The 25,628-nt window shown below is 47.9% G+C and overlaps 1 protein-coding gene across 1 annotated transcript; it reads right to left on the minus strand.

The window, feature by feature from the left end:
* Positions 1-1,657: 1,657 nt before the first annotated feature.
* LOC134644420 (bone morphogenetic protein receptor type-2-like) lies at positions 1,658-24,453 on the minus strand. The gene is made up of 19 exons (XM_063497461.1): positions 24,243-24,453; positions 22,733-22,853; positions 17,709-17,900; positions 17,429-17,611; positions 15,288-15,392; positions 14,409-14,500; positions 13,766-13,999; positions 11,436-11,550; positions 9,513-9,673; positions 9,275-9,422; positions 9,044-9,180; positions 8,756-8,892; positions 8,447-8,639; positions 8,270-8,360; positions 8,084-8,163; positions 7,900-8,001; positions 7,612-7,815; positions 6,418-7,471; positions 1,658-6,045 (listed from the first exon to the last, which is right to left on the minus strand). Exons 2-19 carry the CDS (start codon positions 22,788-22,790, stop codon positions 5,723-5,725), a joined length of 3,609 nt encoding a protein of 1,202 aa, XP_063353531.1. The 5' UTR covers positions 22,791-22,853; positions 24,243-24,453; the 3' UTR covers positions 1,658-5,722.
* Between the last annotated feature and the right edge of the window lie 1,175 nt (positions 24,454-25,628).

Consider the following 25,628-nt stretch of genomic DNA (forward strand, 5'->3'; position numbering starts at 1 on the left):
TTGGGTTCCTGCAACTGGTCCGTCGGGTTGTTGTCTCCCCAGAAACACTTGTGTTTTTTCCTATTTCCGTTGTGTTTTGTGTGCTTTTGTAGCGTTTTACTTGTTGCTGATGTTTTTTTAAGTTGCAGTCTGTTTGGCCTCTCAGGGCCACCGTAGTGCCAGCAGTGTCCCACAGCTCATTCCAGTTTGAGAGCCCTGCTTTAGAGGAATAAAACACCTGAGCACAGGTTCAGGTGTGGACCTTTGATTAAAAGGTAAAAAGAAGCATTTAATCAGATATCTGTTTGATTTAAATATATATTTGCTGTTTAGATCTAATCATGATTTCTTGTATTAAATATCGTCATGTTTGTGATTTAACCCTTTAAAGCCGGTCGGAGCGGGCACGCTCCGTTTTGCGTAATTACTTTTAAATCCCTGTAGAACCGGAACCACGTAAGCTAGCGCAATAAATTTTTTTTGCATATAAAACCGGAGGAGTTGTACTTACATCTTATGCCATCAACTTGTCCTAGGTCACAGTTTCCTTCCACATATAGCTTTGCAAAGATTCCATAGAAAGCACTTGCAGCAACAAAAACATAATATTCCAGAAACAGGCTTTGCCATCTGATCAGCTGCTCCTAACACTTCCTAGTCCATCAGCGCCAACTATCACATGTCCGGCATGACCTGCCCGAAACCGGAAGTGACGTCATTTTGCGGAAATGTAGTTTTTTACCATCGGGGCCTTATGAGCCTATACTGGTGTTTTTAAAAGTTATATTTGACTTTATGACTTTCTGTGTCGATTTTCAATTTTTTTGGTAGTTTATTGCACTTCCAAGTCCGGTGTGAGCTCTGAATGAGTCCATTAGAAGCAACAGCAACATATTTCAGTGTCTATATTTTCTGCTTCTTAATCCTTTACTCTATCACATTTCAGGGGGAGCTCCTATTTCCTGCTTTACATCATGTAAGTGACAGCAATGTTTAACTCTGCAATACTGACATTACGCCACTGCGTTGCGCTATTGTCACGTAACTCCCGCCAGACTCCAGGTAGAAAATGTCATATTTAAGATTTTCCTCCCACGCTCAAAATCTAAACACGTTGTTGATAGCAACTTAAAAATAGGAACAATTAAAAAGGCTTTTTCTATAATTGGTTTCCAGTAAAGAATACAATCCAAGTAATGTGTGTTCTGTTCACCCTAAACATGCAATAAAACTATAAAACATGACACATAAAAGCTGTTTATACAGTAAAGTTTGTGTGGAAGTTTCTTTCTATTCCTTTATGTTCTAAAATATGTTTACTTTATTTTACTCCAAACTCTGTTTGAAGCTCTTTTAAAATTCATACCGTATAACTGAGGACACACTCTCCACTTCAGTCTGTATAAAATATCCAGCTCCACCAAATAAAATCCATCAGTATTTTCTTATTTTTCTCAGGTTTGGATAACGCTCAGATATTAAATGTTATAAATATCAAATGATGACTCTTCTGGTCTGCAGGTGCCACTACATAAAACCTGCTTAGAGAAATGCAGACGCACAGAAACAAATGTTTGGAAGTCACAATCATGCACTCTGTTTGCTGCAGTTTCTCACACTTCAGTCAGAAATCTTCTGAATGAACACCTGCTCACAGGAAGTACACATAATAAATGAAACTTGTGCACACACGGATCCTCTGCTCTTTATTTCATGATGAAGTGAAGCGTGCGATACTTTATGTCTACATGGAGATACAACATGTGGGGATGGAAGCATGAAGCAGCAGCTTTAATCTGCAGCTTTGTACAGCATGCTGTGTGGGAGGTGCTGTGAGCATGTATACAGTATACAGTGTGGTAGTTGGTCCCATATGAACGTACACAGAGTATTTACAGTACTGGAAGCTATCATACACACAGATGGTTATCAGGTTAAATCATCCACTCCTCCACCACGGGAGCACAGAACGTTCAAACTGACCAATGACAGAACTTCAGTTCAGTCACGTGATCCTTCATGCAGCAGGCTAAATGTGCTGAATATGTTCATCTAAATGTGTTTGTACAGGTGGAGAGCTTAATCTCGGAGCATTATGAGGACTACATGAGCTACAGCAAAAGACTTTAAAGGGAACCTCAGCGGCGGTACAGCGCCACATTCTCAGCATCAGCACTAGCCACGAGCTAAACGCCACAACGAGAACGGAGAACGTCCAGCAGTCCACAGCTTCAATTGTTTCTGCAGGTGCTTCAGTAACAAGACCAGATCTAAATGTAAGGTTTACATCTCATACTAACTCTCACAGGCAGTATAACAGATGGATGCAACTGAAAACTGCTGCCAGAGCAGAAATGCCTTAAACCTGCACTCATTTTAAAGGCCACCAGGGGGCAACAGCTGTGGGTGCAACAAGACTTCCTGTCCTGTGACCTCTGTAAATACTTCCCCAACGAGTTTGAGCTCCATCAATTGTTTCACGTCAAGCTGAATAAAAATTTAAATTCATGTTATAATTTATTCATTTTTTTAAACTTTTGCTCAGAAATTGTTAGCCAATGAGTGAGCGGTATCAGTCAGACCCGCCCCTTTTTGTCACACTTGGTTTCAAAATGTCACACGCAGATCTAGAGGCTTCAGACATCAGCGGGCGACATCACTTCCGTCTGTTATACTGTCTGCGGTAACGATGGAGCTCAGCGCTATGCTAACCTCTCTGTTGTTCTCTGAAACGATGACATCACCACTCAGACGCTGTAAGTCACAGCGTCAAAAATCCTTTTACCTGTGAGGCTATCGCTCAGCTGGCAAGCATCACGAGAGGAAACGATCGAGAGACGTTTGTGTGCCGCACAGAAACGCAGCGGGAGCTTCATAACTGTAAAATAAAATCGCAGGCAGCCTTTTTCCTGTTGGCTAGCTTTAAGCCAAAGTCCGTATACACAAACCAGTTTTATTCTACTGAAACACATCTGACACGGAGTTGCTTGTTGCTGGTTCATGTTGTTTCGAAACCTGTAATTACCACGTGTGGGCACAGGGGGCGCTGTTCAGCCAATGCTACGTCACACAGAGGTGGTGGTAACACCACAGAGACCGACGTGGTTTTCTGGACAGAAAAAAAAAGAAGAACTTCTTCTTCAAGCTGATAGAGCGTGTTTTCTGAAGGTTCGCTCTTTAATCGAGGCTGGAGAGAGTGAGTCTGAGCGAGTTAGTGGCCTTTGTTCTCTGGAAATGATCACTAATTATTTATCTGTTAGTTAAAACCGGTTCCGGAAAGCTGCTTTCATATTTGTTAATCAGGTTCAGTCAGTAAGTGTGAGAGATCTACATCTAGTCCTGGACTCGGTCAGGCTGCATGATATGACCCACACAGTATACACACATCAGCATCTAAAAACAGTACAAACGGTATAAAACACAGACATAACAAAACAGATCATTTTGAAAGGCATCAATAAAAGTTAACAGTATGATCATATTTCAGCCGACTGCACTGATGCTGTAATATTGTTAGTTTGAAATGTGCTAAATGTGAATAACTTGCTGTAGTAAGTGCACATTTAAAGGAGAAGTGTCACATAAATACATATAAATGTAAAAGGTTACACGTGCATTTATAAAAAATCGAAACATTCGGAGAAACAGGAGCAAAGAGTCAGTTTGGTATAAAAAACTGAAACACAAAGTCAAATAAAAATAAAGACAAAGAAAGCAGAGTTCTGTTTCCTTCCTGTTTCTGTAAAACTCCAAAGCCCACGTTTACATGAACTCTGCTGCGAGGAGCACACATCAAATGGAAATCAGCAGAACATACGTGCTCAATGCTCAATGATGAGCTGCGCCCAAGGACCGATAGGTCTGATAAACCCACGTCTTTGATGGGCGGAGCTTATTTACTTGCTGTAACGATGTAGCAGTAGTGTTTGTTAGCATATATGTTCTTCGAGAAGCACAGAGATGTTTTAGCATGTAAAACGTGAGTACATTTGGTTTTCCTGGAACAGTCAAAACGAAAGTGACGTGTTAACAGCCTACACACGGACCTCCACCCAGCTCGAAGCAGCTACACCTTTGGTCTGAAACTGAAAGGATGGAAGCGTTTACTTGGATGTGGAACAGGAAATGAGACGTGACCTAACGTGTTGTGATGAGCAGGAACAAAGTCTGAGCTGTACAGTCTGATGGCTGCTGTCAGACAGCATTTCTGTCCTTCAGAGGCGTCCTCCTCTTCTCCTCGTTTCATCTCCTGCTCATCATTTTACAAAGCAAACAGGTGTTCCTGCTGACGTCAGTGTTGTTACCTGAGAAGGTCGTACATGGCCGAGGTTTCGCAGGTCACGAGGTTTAATAAAGTCCACGGGACGCTGGCTCGTCTTTTCTCCAGCGCTGACTGCAGCAGACCTCTGAAGGCAGTCGAGACTGTTTGGTAAAACAAAGTGCGGATAAAAAAGAATAAAGGTTCTCCAACAGTAAGGTTGTCGATCTGTTGCACATTGAACCAAACAGACCGTCAACAGGAGGCATCGTGAGCAGCTGCATAGCTAGATTGACTGTTTCTTCAGATCACACCATTACTGCACAAAGACACACCAACACCGACACGACGTCCTACATACGTCAATGTTACTGCTAAAATTGCACCAGGTATCCTTTATAAGGTCTGTCCCTAAATAAATGTCATTGTTAAAGTGCATAAAGATATGACTGCTGTTTTGATAACATCACCTCTGGTCATTCAGACTACCTGCACTACCAGCCCAGAGGTGCATGAACCTTTCTACCAAAGCAGGGAAGTTCTTAAGTCTGTGCTGGGTTCAGGCCTCAGCCAGCATCGAGCTCTCAGGGAGGACGACCCCTGATCCACGTCAGACCCAAACAGTTACAGTTAGTCCTGTACAACGTCCTGCAGCAGCAGCACAAACGGTTATAAGTGAAAGAAGATGATACTGAGTGCATCCAGATCCCTCTGTGGGACAGGACACAGCAGGAAAACAAGCCTAAAGAACTCAAAGGGAATGTCTCACTCAGACCTACGACGAGCTCTCGGCCATGCCCTTCAGCAGCCGGCCACATCCTACTCACAACAGGAAACATGAGGGAAAACCTCCACCCACACTGACAGTCACAGCTGGAGACACTTCAGTCCTACGACAGGGTCAGTGACACACCTGCAGAGATAAAGAGGCGACAGACTGTAGATACTCAGATTCTTGAGCTGGGGGTGAGTCTGTGGAGCTGGAAGCTTCTTTCATTTGGACACCAAATGAGATCTCTAGGCTCGCAGCTACAACTAGTCCTTCGAAGCCTGAAAGTATTCCGGAAAGGAATTCCTTCACTTATCCAACAGAGATTCCTGTAGATCAAGCCCACCCCCTACAAACAGCTGACCACACCCACCAGCCACAGAAGAATCATTTGGCCTCATCACCAACACCACCACTGTTTGGTCATCACAGGTAACCTGATCTAGGTAACATGTCAGAGGTCAGCTGATCACAGGACAGGTCCTGTCCATGAACAAACACATACTAGAAAATTCTGTCATTTGATGAAAAGTTCCTGCAGAGGGACGGATTTTGCATCCAGCTCCGAGTCGGCTCTGCGGGGTTTGGTTCTGGTTTGGAGCTGCGGGGGCCTCACAGGTATCAGCTACCGTCTCGTTTATCCACAACAAAAGAAGAGGAAGACAAAGAGCAAGAAAATTAATGAGATCTTAAAGAAAAGCAAACTTCGGATCACTTTAGAAGCAGGTCATCCCGTCGGGCTCAGAGGTGGTGGTCGCCGTGCCGCCGCTTCCAACCAAAAAGACGGCCATGCTGGATTTGGACTGGTTTAATTTAGGGATGCCGACACTTCCTGCTCTACAAAGACCGGACGAGAACTGGTTCTGGCTGCTGTGGCTGCTACTGGCGTCAAACTCGAAGTCCGGGTCAAGAGCCGTATCTGTGGAAACCACCCAGGAGGCCGGGCGCCATTTTTTCAGGGTGTATGGAGTCTTGACCCGACGCTTGATTTTCTCCCCTGAGGCGCTCAGACTGCCGTTATCCACCACCAAAGCATCATCTGAGGAGAAGAAAGTGTTACAGATGTGAGGAGTTTGCACTGTTTTTGCATCTTTGTGGAGCTGCAGAGGTCACCCATGCTGCAGATCCCTCACAGAAAACCTGGAGTTCATGCCTTCGACTGATGATCTGACTGAGTCCTGACACACTGATAATGACGGCTGTAGTGTCTGACTGACCGTCGGACTGCGCTGAGTTTTAGAGACAGAGATCACTGTAATCAGTTTGTCTCTGATGACCTGGTTACGTCGTGCTACACGGTGTAATCAGCTACAGACTGTCCAGCTCGAGCCAGTTTTGAAAAACTATAAAAGTGGAACCTGCAGCTTATAAGTTTGTTTCAAAGTTCAACTACAGAACAAACATGACTCACCTGAGGAGGTGCAGGGAGAGGACAGGTCCAGGGAACAGGGCCGCTCAGGTCTTCTGGCTTTGGTCTGTCCCACCTGGGATCGCAGCAGACCTGCTGTTTGTGGCTCTAAAGCTGAACTTTGGAGACCTGCAAGTTGTGCACCTGAAGCTTCTGCAGGAGCTGTGGTGTCTGAATCTTCAGATCCCAAAGCTTCGAGGGTTTGCTCCTCTGGAGACGAAGCTCCTGGAGTTTCTGGTGATGAAGGTTTCTGAAGGAGGATTAATGCTTCTGTTGGGGCGTCGGGTGCTGGTGAGGCCTGGGTTACTGAGGGAACTTTGTCTTTTTCAGCTTTTGTTAAGTCAGAATCTTTGCAGCCTCGGGGCAAAGCGGCGGTGACACAACGGACTGGTTGACCTTTTGAGTTTTGGGCACATCTGGGGGTCGACGTGGTTTCAGAGTCTTCCTGGAAACACAGACCTGTATCCACACCTTCGCTTTGACTGTGGGTGGTGGGAGGGGCCTGCAGTAAGAGGGCTTTGCTGGGTGAAAGGAGACCAGAAGGAGCAGAAAGTTGAACCTTATGTTCCAGATCAGAAGTTGGGGGAGGGTCAGCTGATGAAGCCAGGGCTAGCCGGTTGTTGTTGTTGTTGGAGTTCGAGCCTCGGCCCGATAAGATGCTTCCAGCGCGGCTGTGACGATGACGAGCAGGAGGAGGGGCTTCGCTCTCAGCAGGAAGCTGCTCTCTGCTCAGCAGAGGTTCATGTTCATCAGGACTGAAGTTGAGCAGATTCAAACGGCTGTCTTCTCCTCCCCTCATCCCTCCATCCATGGTCCCCTCCTCTTCCTCCGTCTGCGGTCCCGCCGGATTGGTTCGACCTCCGCCTATCACACCGTTCGTCACCAGGGTGGGGACGCCTGCGCTGTGACTGCTGCCGGCCGCTGTGATAGGCTGGACCTCTTTTCCAGCCGCAGCGCTGCTTCTCACGTTTGTGCTGTTAGTAACCGTGGTTACCAGGTGTGGTTCTGCAGCCATAGCAACCGTCACTGTGTTCATCTTGGCAACACCTGTTTCCACCTGGAACATGAAACATTTTGGATTAGTGACATAGTTGATACAGCTTCAGCTCACCTGGTGAAACACCGAGTCGAGTCACGGTGAAGCTGTCTGAGGATCGGGTGGAGAACTCGTCTGACCCGGTCACATCTAAGCCCTACCTGTCGGTGGTTGGACTTGAACTTCCCCAGCTTCAGCCGTGACGAGGTGAAGCCGCTCTCCTTGACTTTGGGCAGCAGATGGAGACTGGTGGGCCTCTGAGGCAGATTCTGCTGTTTGGGGAGTGGGTGGATGGAGGAAGGAGGGCTATCTACACCTCTAACAGCCTGCAGGCCACCATGAGAGGTGGATGGTGAGCTGTTCACCTGGAACCAAAGCAACAAGCATGAGCGTCTGATACGTTCATTCATCAGCAGCCAGGCGCTGTACAGGCCCTCAGCTGTGTGTACCTGATGGTGCAGCACGTTGGTGGGTTGTGATTCGGAGCCAAACTGCTTCTGTGAGTGCTCCATCAGGTTTTCATCAGAACTCTCCCTCAGGTTCTTATCCACCTGCAGACACAGATGTTGGCAGATGTTAGTGTGTCCGGATGGAGGGCACTGAAACTGATAAAAAAGACTTCAAGGTTCAAACCTCTCTGGGGTCGAGCTTTGTGGCCTCCAGGTCTTCTTCTGTGAGATGCAGGCAGACTGGGACACTGGGCACGGCGCCACCTGGAGGACGGCGGGAGCAGAAACATGTGAGGTCATAGCAGCAGAGCTGTGCTCGCTGCTTTAATGAGGTGCTTGGGTTTATGTCGGGGGCGTGGCTGTTTGTTACCTGTGTGCTGAGTTTCAGAGATGGTGCAGAGTAAGGTGGGCGGGGTCAGGATGGTGGTGGTGGACACGCTGCTGTCTGTGGACAGCCGAGCCTGACGGACAGACGGACACAGAGTGATGAGACGCGTCCACGGTAACGGTTCGTTCAGGTGTGCTTTAATGGTGGCCGAGCTCCTACCTGCGCCTGCTGCCATTCGTAGTTGATAGAGTTCCTGTTCTTCTCGCCGCCTTCTGCTCCATTCACAGTCGTCTTGATGACTGATGCCTGGTGGTCATCTCCCTGGAGATTTCTGACCACGCCCACATGAAGATCCTCAATGAAGGGGGAGGCGGAGCCACCGTGAGGAGGCCACCGGCCATGAGACAGATTCCTGAGTGACAGACAGGAAGGCATGAAATCAAGACTTCCTGTCTCTCAGTTTTACACTGTGCATTTACTGTGATACAGTACCACAGGTATCGTGTGTACTCGTGGTACTGTGTGTACCTGTGGTTGTGTACTGCAGTGTGTGTACTCAGCAGTGTGAGTTCATAGAGCCTCTCCTCTGCACACTGAGCGGTGAGCCGAGCCTCAGCGTCCTGATCCCAGCAGTCCTCCATCGTCTCCTTCAGCGAGCGCAGTAACTAAAGTACACAGAGTGAGAGACACGCTGGGATTACTCTACATCCAAAATACTTTTGGGAATTAACCTTTGAACCTTCGTCTAACTTCAAAGGTTTATGCTCTGAGTTCAGGCTGTGGAGCAATCTGACGACATCAAACTGAAAGACGGACCAGGCTGTTCTCCTTCCAGGCCTCGGGGAATCTGGGTCTGTATTTCTCTCTGACCACCAGGCTCTGCATGTCCCCGAAGCTCGGATGATTCCCGAGCTCGGCCTGGAACGCCAGCTGGTACTCTGGCACGGCTTCCCCTGAACGAGCGGTGAACACAAACACGCTGTCAGCTGAGGTGGTGCTACTTTACTGTGTGTAAGCAGACGGTGTGCAGGTGAGCGCGCTGCGTACCTGGGAACAGGTCGGAGCACCTCCTGAAGCTCTCCCAGTACAGCAGACCCAGAGCGTAGATGTCCACCTGCTTCAGCGCCGACTCGCAGTCTCTGAGGTTTAGAGCTCCGCCCAGAACCTCCGGAGACATGTAGCGCACTGTCCCCACCTGCACACAAACACACCATCCATCAGCTCCGCCCTCTGCTCATTCCTCACCTGCACATCCAGATCAGAGCGAACGTTTATGAACTTTAACCTCAGATATGGCCATGGTGTCGTCGTCTCCGGGGCGACAGGGCCGGGGTCCCGTCAGTCTCATGGACAGGCCGAAGTCGGCGAGGACGCAGGACAGATCGGCTCGGACCAGGACGTTCCTGCTGGTCAGGTCTCTGTGGGCGACGGCCGGTTTGTGCTGGTCTGAGACAGTCGGGGTACACGTGTTTGTTGTTGTTTACAATCGACCAGGTAAACAAACAAAGACAGCAGGAAAGAAAAGCACAAACAGGAAGAAACAAAGAGAGCAACGTGCAGACGTTTCACAGCAACGCAGCCGAACGATGACGACGTTCACGTCGTGAAGCTGCCAATGAAACAAAGAAGGCGTTCTGTTTCCTCTGACACGCGTTCATCACAGCGATGGAAACATGAAAGAAGGACAAACTGATCCTTTTAATGTTTTTACTGCTAAAGAGAAAAATAATAATTTCATCAGAAACATCATCCTTCGTTTTCATGTGACAACGACATATATTAGGTTCATAAACAGCTGACCGTTATCCACCGATACCTAGGGGTGGGTTTTTATAATCGATTTATCGATTAAAATCGATTCTGGCTTGGATAACGTAAAATCGATTCATTAAAATCCTGAATCGATTTTTTAATATAAATTTATTTTGCCCGAAATGCCAGAATCTCTGGTGAATTCTCACAAAATTTCAACAACCACCAAACAGCTAAGACAGTAAATGAGAGCAGGAACACGGATTCTGCACAAAGACTTAAACACACAGCGCGACCCGCGGATCAGAATCAGTGAGATGTCGCCTTTCTCATGGTCGGGGCTGAAAGCCGACAGCTCGCTGATTCTGATCTGTCGGCGGGTCCGCGCTTTGTGTTCACGACCTTTTTGCGCTGATTCTAAAGCTGTTAGTTTTATCTCTCTCCAAACAATATTGACTGAACCAGCAGCAAAAGAAGATCCAAACTACGCTTCACATAAACATCGTCATGAATTCACTCTGACTTTTACTGTTTTGCTTCCACCACACTTCATGCACACCTCTCTCTCTCTCTCTCTCTCTCTCTCTCAAGTCTACTGTTGTTTACAGCGCTGTCGGCCGCTGTTTTTTTTCCCTTTTACATTCTTCAGAAAAGTATACCTCATTTCTGCCGTTCAATACTGAACCAATTTAAACTTTTTAAAATTATGCAAAATGCAAAAGGCTTAGCCGTGTCTCTAATAAAACCGCTGTAACGTCAGAGGTAACGTTCATATGTTGATTAATGGTTTTCTTTCGTTTTTGATGTACTGCAGAATATTTTTATAAAATCCCAGGCCAGGAAAACCACCTTCATGTTTTTCTGTGTTTTGTCTTCAGCTACTTTGACACAAAGGCATCTGCTGTGACGCTCACACCTTTGATAAAGTCTTGTGTGTGTCAGCTTCCTTTTTATAGATACAAAAATATGTAAATGTACTGATCTGAATTATAATATTTCTGACTGTCAAAATTTCCCAGATTCAAATCGAATTGAATCGAATCGAATTAAATCGAATCGTGGATCGAATCGATTCGGGACCTTGTGAATCGGAATTGAATCGATTCTAGAAATCAGTGACGATACCCAGCCCTACCGATACCTGAGCCTCTGCTGTCAGAGAATTAATCCTCCAAGCTCAAAATCAGCACCATTCATCCCAATATTTAGATATTTATTATTCCAGTATTCCATTTATGTCATTTGTTCTCTAAATAAACAAATAAAAGCAGCAGACTGGGTCTGTTCCAGCCAGCAGGGGGAGACACAGCACCTGTTTCCAGATGCTCCTCACATGGACCAATCCGCTGCTGAAAATAGACCCTGAGAGTGGCACCGTTTCTTCCTGTCTGTGCGATTAAAGCCTGTGATGAAGAAACGAGGATGACTCTGCACGAGCGACACAAGGTCGTCTTACCTCCTCGGTGCAGCTCAGTGTGCAGGAAGGCGAGGCCTCTGGTCACGCCGTGAGTCATCCTGCAGCAGGTCAGCCAGTCCACAGTGTGGAGAGACAGGTAGTGAGACAGGCAGCCCTGCAACACACACACACACACACACACACACACACACACACACACACACAGAGTTTGACCCTTAAATGCAGCTTTGTCTGATCTTTTTGACACTACAGGAAGTTCCTGCAGCATGGATGATGCGTGTTGTACACTACACTGCCAAAAGTATTTGCTGCCTTCGCACACACACATGACCCCGAGTGACATCACATACACAGGGTTTAATATTATGTCGCCTGGCCTTTGCAGGTAGGTTGGTCTATAATTAGCTAAGACAGAACAGAACAGGCCTTTATTTTCACTGTTTGTGTAACAGACAGCAGCAAAAAGGAGAAATATGAACAAAACTGAGGCACACAGTAGACAACAAGTTGCAAAGTGTTTGGAAGGAGTTCAAAGAAAAGACTTTGGTGTCTGTGTGAGTGATGGGGGTCACCCAGACCACGGCCATGACTAGTGAGGTGGGTGGGCAGGGTGGGGGTGTGGGGGGACAGTCTGAATGGCCCAGAGGAAGAAGCTGTTAGTGAGTCTGGAGGTGTGGCTGACCTGAGGGCAGCGGGTCAATCAGGTGGGGGGCGGGGTCACCTATGATGGGCCTGGTTTACCTGAGACAGGAGGATCTGGGGCCACTTAGATGCTGGGTCTAGAGATGCTTTTTAAGTAAAGGTTTAACTACAGCCAGCTTGAAGGCCTGTGGTACATAGCTGATTATTAGAGATAGGTTGATCATATTTAAGATTGAAGCATTAATTAATGGCAGGACTTCTTTGAGCAGTTTTGTAGGAATGGGGTCTAAAAGACACGTTGATGGTTTGGAGGAAGTAATTATTGAAGTTAACTCAGAAAGATCGATTGGAGAAAAAGAGTCTAAATGAATATCAATGGTACTGAAAGTAACTGTAGATAATATTACATCTGTGGGATGATTATTGGTAATTTTTTCTCTAATGGTTAAAATTTTATTATTATTATTTTATTTATGAAGAAGTTCATGAAGTCATTACTAGTTAACGTTAAACGCTGGCTCATTGGCTGATGTGAGACCTTAGTTTTCACAGGAGCTACAGTATCCAGAGTCGTACGTAGTGAGGAGGTAAAGTTATTACCACGATAATTGACCTCTGTTGGAGTAGAGTTCAGGTAGCTGCTCTGTGTTGGTACAGTTTATTTTTAATATTCATTTCTTATTTATTTATTTGTTGATGTTGGCGGTTCCATATATTCACTCTGTAACTGGATACGATGAAAGCAAATAAAGTTCAAAGACTGCAGAAAGTTAAAGTGGTGACTTCATGGTTGCTGTTCAGCCTTAAGATGAACCGTGTGTGTGTGTGTGTGTGTGTGTGTGTGTCTGTGTGTGTGTAAGAGCAGACAGTTAAACAAGTAATTACTGTCTGAGGGCTGCAGAGGAATGCAGAAACCCACCAGACCAGACATCACTGCATCTGTGTGTGTGTCTGTTTGTGTGTGAGATATAGACTGATAACAAGAGTCTGAACATGTTTTCACATGTTGGGAAACTTTGGAATGTTTTGAGCCCTGATGATGTCAGATGGGTGCAGACTGTAAAAATGATGTGAGGTCATCTGAAGCGTGTTTCAGGTTCAAGAGACGAAACAGTAAAGTCAGCTCGTGGCTGCCTGGAAGCAAAGAAATCAATCTGAAGACTGACGGAGGTTTGGAAGCTGATATATGTGTGTGTGTGTGTGTGTGTGCGTGTGTGTGCATGTGTGTGAGGCTCCAGACAGGAAGAGGGTGTGAAGGCGCCGTCTTCCAGCACAATAACAGACTAATGGAGAGCAGAGGTGAAGGCTGACAGCTGCACTGTGAGACTGTGTGAAGGTGCTGCTGGCACCCCCACAGGCTGCAGACCCCATTACACCACAAGGCAACAGCAGACAAGCTGAATGTGTGAGGTTTGCCCCGAGGGGGCGCTAGAGGCATAAACGTGGAGGGTTGGGGTCAGACAGCAGACGCAGTCAGATGTGGTCCAAACACACCTGAGGCTCAGCCAGGTCATCTGACCAATGGCTGAGCCTCAGCAGTCAGACTCACTCTGAGTGGGCTCATTCTGAGTGGACTCGGTCTGAGTGGGCTCGGCCTGTCACGCCTGCTTTGGGCCAGATTTGCTCCCCTGACAACCTAAGCCTTCCTGTGTGGGCTCTCTCAGTCCTCCAGTGGGTCCACGGGGACCTGCTGTGACCGAGCTTCAGACCTGCTGTGATCAACTCACGTGTGGGTAGTACTCCATGATGATCAGAAACTCGGGGCGTCCGTCTGCCGTCGTCCTCTCGTCCGCGGTCAGGAAGCGGGCAATGTTGTCGTGCTGCTGCAGCAGCGGCACGCAGTAGATGGAGCGCTCGTTGACGTAGTTCTGTCGGTTAGCTGAGGCGAAGAGTTTGGCAGCCACGCAGCGCTCGTTAAGAGAACCGCGAAACACTGCGCCGTAACGGCCTCGACCAATCAGCTGCCAGGACAGAGGATAGAAACAGAAAAGTGAGCTGTGGCGTTCCTCAGGGATCAATCTGAGGTCCTCAGACGTTCGTGGGTCATGTTTTTATGCTGCATTCACTTGAGGAGCTCAAACACGAAGAAATGAGGTTGAATGTTTTAAAAAAAAACTGTAATCATATCATTCTGATTGGTCTGTTTTTAATGGCTGCATCTGTGTGTGTTCCCTTAAAGGAACAGTGCAACAAAGGGGTCAGAGGTTCCAGGTGGATGGTGACAGGTGACGGCGTCGTCGTGCTGCTGTTGTTCCTGCTGTGATGGAGTTTACCGACTGACAAGTATTATCCAAATAAACCTGTGCAGCTGCTGCAGGGTGTGTGTGTGTGTGTGTCTGTGTGTGTGTCTGTGTGCGTGTGTGTGTGTACCTCCAGCAGTTTCAGGTTGTCGAGGTCGATGGAGGACTCGGCGTTCGCCGCCTCCATCACATCCACAGCAGACAGACTGTGTTTCTGCTTCCCTGCACAAACACACACAGCTGATCACTGATCACATGACCTCAGTCTGGCGAGGACCAACATGGCTGCCGGACATGTTTCCAGGTTAGAAGTGAGTTAACATTGATTTTTATGTATTTGTTATAATTACTGCTGTTCTGACTGGAAGTGTCAAAATCCACAATCAACAAAACACAAAGTACAGATGTCACTGCAGCTCATATCATGTGACTAATTTCACGTGTGATTTCAGGTCAGAGGTCGTCAGATGGGCGAGTTTCCTTTGATTACAAAAACCACAGTTGTGAGCTAGCGCCACCTCCCGAGGACTTCAAAACTCCACACACTAAAACAAGTCAGCTGATCGCTCAGAAGGCACTTCCTGTTTACAAAGAGCACAGGATGTTCAGGCTATTGTGCTCTAAAGATTACTCTGAGACGACAAACCTCCGCCCAGCTGGAAAATTCCCTCCACACGTCATAAGAACTTAAGTTCCCGGACCTTTCAGAGTGTCTGACCCTCACTGTGTGAGGTTTGCTGAGAAACGTCCTGTCACATGGTCTCTTCCTTCAGTGTGACGTGTGCTTCAGTTCAGATCCAGCTGTGAGCCTGTGAGCAGCTCCGCTAACGTTTTCATGCAGATCCATCGATCCTGCTTTAATCTGAAAAACTCATCACATGACTTCCTCATGACCTGCTGCATTGTTTCTTCACAAAACACTAAACTGTGTGCATGTGTGTGTGTAGGTGTGTATATACGTGTGTGTGTGTGTGTGTGTGTGTGTGTGTGTGCGCGCGTGCGTACGTACGTTTTATTATGCGGTATCCCAGGAACAGCGCCACAATGAGGATGGCTGCTATGGCGATGGTTACCAGGGCGATGAGCACCGTCACCTCTGGCGTCAGCTGGTGATCTGAGGGGTTATGATGTCATCATCACATCAGTGTGACACACATGTTTGTACTTCTGTCTTTGTGAGGACCTGCGCTGCTCTGTGTAACCTGCGCTCTGAGGTCAGTTTGACAAAGAGGGGCCGGTCTGCAGGTCAGACTGAGGGGCTCGTACAGATCAGACCTCAGACCAGCTGTCAGTGACACTTGTCCACCGCACCAGCAACCAAGAGGACAGAAAGCTGTGGCTCATTAAATCATTAAGTGTGTTACTGTGGGGTCTACCTTACCATAAAACACACTTTGAGGCGTCACTGAAGTTCAACTTTCAATCAGACCGTCTAAACTGTTGTATCCAGTGTTTGGGAACTACAGACATTTTTACCAGAGATGGCACCAGACCACTTTTTATGTCCGATACCGATATCATAAATTTGGATATCTGACATAGACATCCAGAGTTTAAAGCAGTGCAAATAAATGCAAACACGTCTTCATGACACTCGTCTTTATCAGGATCAGGGCTGGACTGGGACAGAAAATCGAGACCCGCCCCTGCACAGTTACCAGCTGTCAGCTACTTAGAAAAGGATCCTGGTGTTATTTGTCTCTCAGAAACAGTTCATAACTTCCCTTCAACTCATTCATGTCACCTAAAAGGTAAACCTGTTTCTCCATCACCTGTTCAGCTCTGATGATTCAGTAAGGACATCTCCTGGTTTCATCTTCATGTTTCCCTCTCACCACATATCCAAACCGACATCATGACCAGCAGCTTTTACAGCTGTGGCTCCAGCAAACATCAGCTGATACTAGAAATTAATATTAAATACATTCTAACAACAGCTGATCAAGCTTAAACGTGCTGCTGTTGTTTGTCCGCTGGTTTCCTCTTCCGGGCGCAAAGTGGGCGATAAACAAACGAGAGAGACGATCAGCTGATCATTGATCAGTTTCATGATTGAAGAAGCAAAAATAGAGGGAGGGGGAGAGAGGAAGAGGCAGCGTAAAGACACAGAATAACTCCAGCTTTGTGTCTTTGTTTCATTCGTGCTTAAGTCCGGGACGAGTGTGGATGTACTGGTCCAGCCCAGAGTCGATCGTGACCAACTGGCCAATCCACCACCTTTTATTGTTTATAAACAAAACAAACAAACAAAAACAGCCAATAAAAACAAAAAATGACCATCGGCCTGCCAGGCGGCCAGTCCAGCTGTGATCAGATGGATGTCAGTGTAAACTGTTTCTATCTCATTTAACCTGAGACTGAATTCTGTGTCATTTCTGTACAAAACTTAACACAAGTATGAAAAAACGTGTTTTTCATATTTTTTTAAACTGTTTAACAGCAACACTGCGTTTTGTAAAACTTGAGTGTATCCATCGTACAGTCAGACGTAGCAATGATGCACAGACGTCCGAGCTCCATATATCGGTTGTTAAGCTTAACGTGGGCGTGCTTTACATTCACAGGTGAACTTGCACACTTGCTTTACTTCCTGGGATAGCCCACTCGCAGATGAAATGCCGGTTTGGCAGCGCTCTATCACGTGACACATACTCCTGCGATGTGCTGAGGTCCTGAGCTGGGTCACGCCATGTCACGCCATGCTTTTGTGATATTTAATGGATCGGGTTACATTTTTAATTTCTCCCCGATATCCAGTAATTTAGGTCAGGACCGATACCGATACTGCATATGGGATCGGTCCATCTCTAATTTTTACATACAGCTGCTGTTCCCTCGACACGTCCTGGTGAACGAAGCAGAGACAGGAAAGTGTTTTCTAAAACAGAGAACGGCGTGTGCTCTGTCTCACAGGGCGTTTGCTGCTAATGATGAGTTAGCTGCTAAGAGAGGCTAACAGGAAGTTAGCTTCCAACAAACAGCAGCGTCATAGTGAAATAGAATAAATAGATGCTTTATGTTTTGTCTCTTCTTGCTGCTGCTCAGTGGAGGTGTTGCTAACGGTTACACTGCTGGGTCACATGATGAGTTATTATGGAGCAAGACTGAACTTCACAGCGGGGACCACTGATTGGTGTCAGTGCTTCTCACCTGTCTGTTCCGCCCGGCCGTCCGTCCTCATTGGTTTCAGAGCGGGTGTGTCGGCGGTGGGCGGGGCCTCGGTGTAGTTTTCGTTGCAGAGGTCGTGGCTGCAGCAGCAGAAGCGATAGCTGCCTTTCTGCGTTACCAGGATACAGCGGTCGGCTTGACACTCGTGCAGGTGAGTCCAACACCCTGAAAGCAAACCGAGGCCAAACTGTAACCAGACACAGTAGAAGAAGAATGGAACAGAGGTCAAAGGTCAGGGAGTAACAAACCCCGATGAGCTCACCTTGGGTCAGCAGGTGCATTTCTCCATCAGCTTTTTTTTCCCACAATCCATAGCAGCGGGAGCCGTGGCTGCAGCGGATCGTGCCGTTCTCCAGCACCACTCCTCGCTGCTCATTGGCAGGAACAGGCTCCACCCCCTGGGGGTTACTGCTGAAAGCACACAGTCTGTCCTCAGCATCACTGGACTGCAGACCTGAAAACACAGAGACTCACCTGTCAGCTAACAGACTGTATATTAAAGAGGGTCAAACCCTGCTCTCTGTCTAACAGCCAGCAGGGGGGCGATGTCTGAGCTCAGTGACCTTTGACCCGTTTCAGGTCTGACTGAATAAAACAGGAAGTTTAGTTTGGAACTGATGGTCAGAGTCACAGAGAAACAGGAAGTGCTCTTGTCCCCGCGCTGTGTGACGCGTCCACTGACCTCTGACCTCAGCCTTCACAGAGATCGAGCTGTGAGGCCGTTAAACTGTAGCGAGGCCTCACATAAACACTTCTGACAGTTACTGTCCTCCATCATCGTCGCCTCAGAGCGAGCGGCGAGCAGTGACAGAGGTCAGAAATGATCTTTGTTCTTGTTTGTCTCGGGTTGTTTGTGGTTGGAGGTTGGGCTCGGTGACATCATTACACGGATCTCTGTGATCGGCGTCCACGTCAGCCTGAAGGAAAACTCTGACAGCAACAAATTAACATGCAGCGTGGCGCTCCGAGAGAGCGGCGTTCTCGCCTCGGGCCACTCAGCCGCCTTTACAACAAAAACCATTAATGTGATGTCCCAGCAGCTCGTCTGCACGCATCCCATCAGCCCACGCGCAGCTTCAGATGCCGCAACGACCGAGGAACGCTGGAAGGAAGCGAGAATCTGAAAACCAGCAAAGTTTGATATTTAAACGGTGATGTTTGCTCGCTCGCGCTGTCAGAGCTACAGCTGAAGAAGCCCGAGGCTCAACAAGAACACGGGTGAGAAAAATCATGTCCATAAACACTGAGGTCAGCTCCTGCTGTCCGCCTGAGCGTCGTCATGTCATCAGTCAGGGGGTCGCGCAGGGTGACGGCGGTCTCAGGGATCGAGTCATCACTGAGGAACGAAGCTTTGTTTTTAATATCAGTCTGATTAATAATTAGGACCTGGTTTAATGTGAGAGTGCAGCAGCCACAGGTATCATCATCATCATCATCATCATCATCATCTGGGCTGGACTCTGAATCACGGACACTTTACTAACCCCAGAGGGAAACGGAGTCGTCATAGCAACAAACATGACAGACCACAAAGCCCTCGTATGAAGCGCAGAGACAGAGGACATCAGAGGACATCAGAGGACAGCAGCGCTCACACTGATGTCTCTGCTACAGGTATCATCACTGTTTGCTACAGGAGGTGTGACAGCAGCAGCGGGGACGCCGTCCTGTGCCGCTCGCTCCTGCTGATGTCACACAGCTCGCCGGGCCACTCCACCTGAGGGGCCTCCACAGTGAGGCCGGTGGCTGAGCAAAGCCTGGTCACACAAACACACCTGTGTACCTGAAACCTGAGCTTCTGGCTCTTTCTGATTGGACGCAGGTGTTTCCAGAGTGATGGATTAACGCGCTCACACAGCTGGACTGTTGTCATTTCCAGATGTTGTGTGTCTGCATTTCTACATCAAACTGAAGCCCAGAAATAAAAACTTTTAACTGTTTCTTATGTCGTGCTTCATCAGACAGCTCATGTCTCGGGTTACCGTGGCAACAGCAGCAGCTGCTCAGCCCACGTGTCTTTTGAACAACGACAGAGAATCGCCTGGACGCACATCTGGATGTTTCTGTGTTTTCAAGAAGAAAGTCAAACCTTCACACACACACACACACACACACACACACACACACAGAGTCAGATCCTGCTCTCGCTGTGTGTGTGTGTGTGTGTGTTATTTTGGTTTACATGTGAATGAGGAGCTGCATTCCTGAATGGAGTCTTGCCGTCTCCACCCGGGCGGAGTGGAGCCAGCACAGCGCTGTGTTTAGTCTGCACCGAACACACTCACAGCCAGAGGAAGGTGTGTGTGTGTGAGTCTGTGTGTGTGTGTGCATGTGTAGCCTTATCAACCACATCGCAGCACAAACACAGAGCACGCTCAGACTGCCTGACGACAGCGTGTGTGTGTGTGTCTGTGTGTGTCTGTGTGTGTGTGGATGCACAGTCATGAAGTGAGAATGCAGGAATGTGAACACACAACAGGGCGGCTTCAAGGCCACACACACTGATTTCCTGCATCACTGAGTCTGTGTGGATGCTTCCTGCCCGGCGGGGCGACAACAGCACGCCATCAGCTGTTTAAGGCCGACAGTACAAACAGCCGAGTGAACTCTGTGTGGAGCATCACAGTCACTCTTCACGGACATCAATCTGCTCGGTGTGTCTCATGACATCCTTCACTCACGTCTTCAGTCTCGGTCCACAAACTGAGAAAACATGCACGCTTTCACAGTTAAGCTGAACTTTGACCCTTGAGGTCAGTTAATAACTGTACCTGATCTGAGATCAGTGAGGAACCCTGTGCTATCACAGACACACCGTTCATGTTTGTGTGTGTGTTACTGAGAACAACATACACAGGCTCCACCCGCTGCTCCTTTATACACGTCTTTATACACATGACTCCACCCAATCCACTCCACCTGTGGTTGGACTAAGCTTATAGACCTGACTGTCAGGGTGGTGCTCAGCTCTAACCTGACACTGCAGTAAAACCAAGGAGATGGTTACTGACTACAGGAGGGGCGGAGTCTCCATCAAGATTGTCTTCAAACACACCACCTCTGGTTAAAGAGCCATCAGAGGCCACACCCCCCGAGAGCTGCACAGGAATCACACCCACACAGTCGGGCACGCTTGCTGCTCAATGGCACACGGGCAGCCTGTTCAGCAGCCTCCACCCTCTCGGAGGACATCTCCAACCTGGACAGCAGATGTGTGACATCATCACTGTGTTTGTAGCATCATCAGCTTCACCCAGTCCCGCCCTAAATGCTCATCACGTGTGGCTGCGCCTGAATCCTTATTTACTCTCACTGATATTTATCAAATCTTTTTGTCTCACTGACAATAACCATTATTATTATTATTGTTATCATGATTATCATATCCAGCTGCTTATGCCGTTATTTTTGTGCCACTATTCTGAGCGCACGTAAAAAAAGGTTTGCAGGTGCAAGTGTTGCATTTTGAGGAGAAATTTATTTTGAGTGAAGAAAAGCTGAATTTGAGTGAACAAAATTCATTTCTGCGTGCAAAAACTGTATTTCAGTGTTTGCTATTATCCACACACACACAACAGCAGCCCCTCTCGCTCAGTTTTTGCATTTGCGCTCGCTCGCAGTGTGTTGCTCGCGCTCTCAACATTTCTGCCCGTGCGCGCTCAACTCTTTCTGTACACCGTTATATTTGTGCCACAAAACCAGCCAATCACAGACTTGGATGCAAATGAGTATGATGATGAGTACAAATGATGAGTACACAGACTCAGTCTGCGGATTTATCAGAAAATGCGTGGAAGATGTCGTCCCATCCAGAACAGTTAAATCCTTCCCAAATCAAAAACCCTGGATTAACGGAGATGTTCGCACGGCGCTGGCGGCACGGAGCACCGCTTTTGCCTCCGCGAACACATCGGACTACAAACACGCACATTACCAACTCCGGAAGACGATCAAAGCAGCCAAACGTGAGTACAGGGACAGGGTGGAGCAACAGATTGACAACCCTCGGAGTATGTGGCAGGGACTAAACACGATCACAGACTTTAGAGGGAAAACCAGCACACCGCAGACCACGGCCTCTCTGTGTGAGGATCTAAACGTATTCTACGCTAGATTCGACACAGCGAACACCACGAGACCGGACAGTGTGCGCACCGCGGATGACGTCAGTGCGCACACTGTGTCTGAGGAGGATGTGCGGAAGTGCTTCAGGAGGGTGAACGCACGCAAAGCTACTGGTCCGGACGGGATTCCCGGCCGCGTCCTCAAGTCATGCGCGGCTCAGCTGGCTGGAGTGTTTACACACATCTTCAACCTTTCCCTCTCTCTGTCTGTAGTCCCAGCCTGCTTCAAAATGGCCACCATCGTCCCTGTACCCAAATCCTCCACCATCTCCTCATTGAACGACTGGCGACCCGTAGCCCTGACCCCCATCGTGAGCAAATGCTTCGAGAAGCTGGTCAGGGACTTCATCTGCTCTGCACTACCCGACTCACTGGACCCTCTACAGTTCGCATACCGCCACAACAGGTCCACTGATGATGCCATAGCCCTGACACTCCATGCTGCCCTGTCACACCTGGAGAAGAGAGACACGTATGTGAGAATGCTGTTTGTAGATTACAGCTCAGCATTCAACACCATCGTTCCCTCGAAGCTGGACAGGAAACTGCAGGATCTAGGACTGAGCAGCTCCCTCGGCAGCTGGATCCTTAACTTCCTGTTTGACAGACGCCAAGTGGTCAGACTGGGCAGCACCACCTCATCCCCCATCACACTGAACACTGGTGCTCCACAGGGGTGTGTACTGAGCCCTCTCCTGTACTCACTCTACACCTACGACTGCACGGCCACTAGAAACTCCAACATCATTGTGAAGTTTGCGGACGACACTACAGTGGTGGGTCTTATTACCAACGGTGATGAGACGGCCTACAGGGAGGAGGTCAGCGCCCTGACCCACTGGTGTCAAGACAACCATCTCACCCTCAACGTCGCAAAGACAAAGGAGTTGATAGTGGACTTCCGGAGGTGCAGAGGAGTACACACCCCCATCACCATCAACGGCGCCGCTGACATCATCAAGCACAGCTGAGGTCGTCCAACATCATCAGGCAGCTACAGGAAGTGAGGTGATGATGTCACAGTGTTTAAAATCTCACTTCCTCTGCTGTCCTGATTGGCTGGAACATCAGAATGATGTAATGCTGACAGAGAAGTTCAGGAACAGGAGACCCACAGCTGCCCCCCCCCCAAAGCCTAAACGATGATGTGTTTGATACTGACCGGTGACAGCAGGCAGCAGCAGCACACACAGGCACGCCTTCAGCGCCGGGGACGCCATGTTGGATCCACCTCACAGGACGACGGGCATCACTGATCCTGGGCTCGCTGCACCCCTCCCCCACTGAAACACAGACAGGAGCTCGGTTTGTTCTCAGCAGACGAGACGCGCACTCATCCATCACACACTCCACCTCTCTCCTCCAGCTCGCTCCGACAGCAGCACCATCCTGCAGGTCTGACAGCTGATTGGTTGTGAGAGTTGCACAGACATGCTGACCCCCCCGAGTCAGTGTGCAGCTCGTCCTTTTACAGTTGAAGATTAAGGAGGAGCTGCCAGAGGAGCACACAGAAACATCCTTTAAACAGCTCCGTCAGTGTCATCCACCCAGGGTGGAGCTGCAGCTGTGGCACGGCTCATACACGCTCACGTGAACACGGTTACTGGTTCCCTGTTCCTGCATCGATGGTTTCTGTGTGTGTGTTCACTCACACACACTCACACTCTCTCTCTCTCTCTCTCACACACACACACACACACACACACACACACACACACACACACACACACACCTCAGGACATCATCACAGTCTCTGGTGTCTGTGTTCACTTAAACAGTCCTTTAATATCTTTTTACTGTTCTGTAAAACAACTTTATTCATAATTTCACATGTACACTCATCTTCCTCTTCATTAGGTACACCTGCTCATTAACACAAATATCTAATCAGCCAATCACAGAGCAGCAGACATGTCCTGCTGAGGTCAGAGGTCAAACTGTTTCAGACTGACAGAGTTTGGAGTAAACATGAAAGCACGGCTCCACCAGGCTGCTGCTGTGACACTGTGGGGTGAAACCAGTTCACTCCACGGTCACAGATCTCAGGTGGTGGAGGGGGAGATGTCATCATGGGAGCAACAGCTGTGTGATGATGTCACAACATTTCCAACAGCTTCCTGAATCTGAGCCACAGAATTAAAGCAGCTCTGAAGGAAAAAGGCTCCGCCCTGACAGCGAGCCAGGTGTACCTAATGAAGTGGCACAGGAGTGTGTGCAGCAGCGTTATCATTCATACAAAAACCTTCAAGAGATGTTCCACAGTGCGCACACACACACACACATCTGTAACATCTGCATCAGCTCACCGTAAACCACGCACACACACTGAGCTGTGTGTGTGTGTGTGTGTTGCAGGTCATGACAGGTGCGTTATACACGCATCATGAAGGTCACGCACACACAGCATATATACCATCACGTCATACAGAGGTCACGTGGCCGCCGCTGTACATCACCTGTATGTTTGTCCGCAGGTACGTTTAACGGCGCTTTTACAGCTGAGACTGGAGGGGAGTGGCGCGCGCACACACGCTCTCTCTCTTACACACACACACACACACGCACACACGCGCACACACACACACGCACACACGCACACACACACGCACACACGAACACACACACACACACACGCACATACACAGCGGTCGGTCAGATAAAACGGTTCTTACCGGTGATGGAGGCTGGCTCGGCTCTGCGGGAGGAGACGAGGCCGTCTGTCTGTGTTCGGTCCCGGCTCGGCTTTGTTCGGCTCGGTCCGGTTCGGACTGTGGTCTCGGGTGTCTGTCCGGGCGCAGCCGCAGTTTTGTGCCGCAGAAAACGAAAATCCGCAGAGACGAAGCTGCGCTCAGTTTTTCTGCGGCCTCAACCAGACTGTCAAACTAAAACACACACCCGAAACATCCGGTCACAGCCTTCAAAATAAAAGCACCGACACCTCCCAGGCCAAACCACGTGGTCTGACATTAATACTACCGTAAATTTAACAGATATAATCATCAGATTCAAACTCTGTTTGATGCTTATACTTATATGAAATAAATACAACCTCTATTTTCAATTTAACCTCCACTAAATCAGAAAACCTTTAAAATTTGACTGAAAATCAGCAGAAAAAAACAACAGAGGTTTCACCTTTCATTCTTTTCATTTTTTATTTTAAAAAAATAAAATGAAAGGAGCTAACATGCACCGTTTTATGTGTGTAGGGTAAAGGACTCCAGAAACAGTATAATTGCGTCTCTTACTGACCCTGCACTCAGTTCAGTTCGGTTTTATTCAAAGTTATGGAGCCACTGGTGTTCTAGCCTCTATGTAAATGTGTGACACTGTGGAATATGTTTTAAATTGTCTTTTCTTTGTCATGTATTTATTTATTTTATTTGCTACCCATGTGTGTCTCTAATAAAGTGAAACTGTAACAAAAACACAACAGGAAGTTACTGAAATTGTTTAACAAATGTCTGACTGACTCTTAATCCACTTCTTTGAACCCGTTGATGAGGCATTGATGTGCTCTGAAAATAAGACCTGTCTGGTTCTCAGGGAGGTTTCACACCCTGAGGAAAAACTGAACCCAGCCTCAAGAGAACCCTTCCTACTCTTCAAAATAAACCTGTTCTGCACTTCCTGTTTCCCCCATCATCTGATCTGAGGTTAGTGCGCCCACTGCTGGTCTGCTGCTGTAACTTCAGTCTGCAGATGACCATCCACCAGCACAGGCAGCTTCTGAGCTACTGCTGCCCCCTGCAGGCTGCACAGGTTATTACAGACCGAGGATGAAGGTGAGACCTGCAGGTGTGTCCTGGACTTCTGCTCCTGATCCAGGTCCCTCTGCTCGTCCCTGCTCTGCTTGTTTCTCCTGGTTTAACATCTGTTTTGTTTCTGTAGACATCAGAAATATTTTATGGACATGTTGTTGACAAAATAAACATCAATAAATAAAAAATACACAAATAATGTAAAAAAGGAAACAAAGTGAGAAAGAGCGACGTCACAGAGCAGACCCTTACCAAAGGTTCATAAATCAAACACACCTGTATTTGATTTATGAACAT

This window comes from Pelmatolapia mariae, linkage group LG16_19 (assembly GCF_036321145.2).
Source record: "Pelmatolapia mariae isolate MD_Pm_ZW linkage group LG16_19, Pm_UMD_F_2, whole genome shotgun sequence".
Lineage (NCBI taxonomy): Eukaryota > Metazoa > Chordata > Actinopteri > Cichliformes > Cichlidae > Pelmatolapia > Pelmatolapia mariae.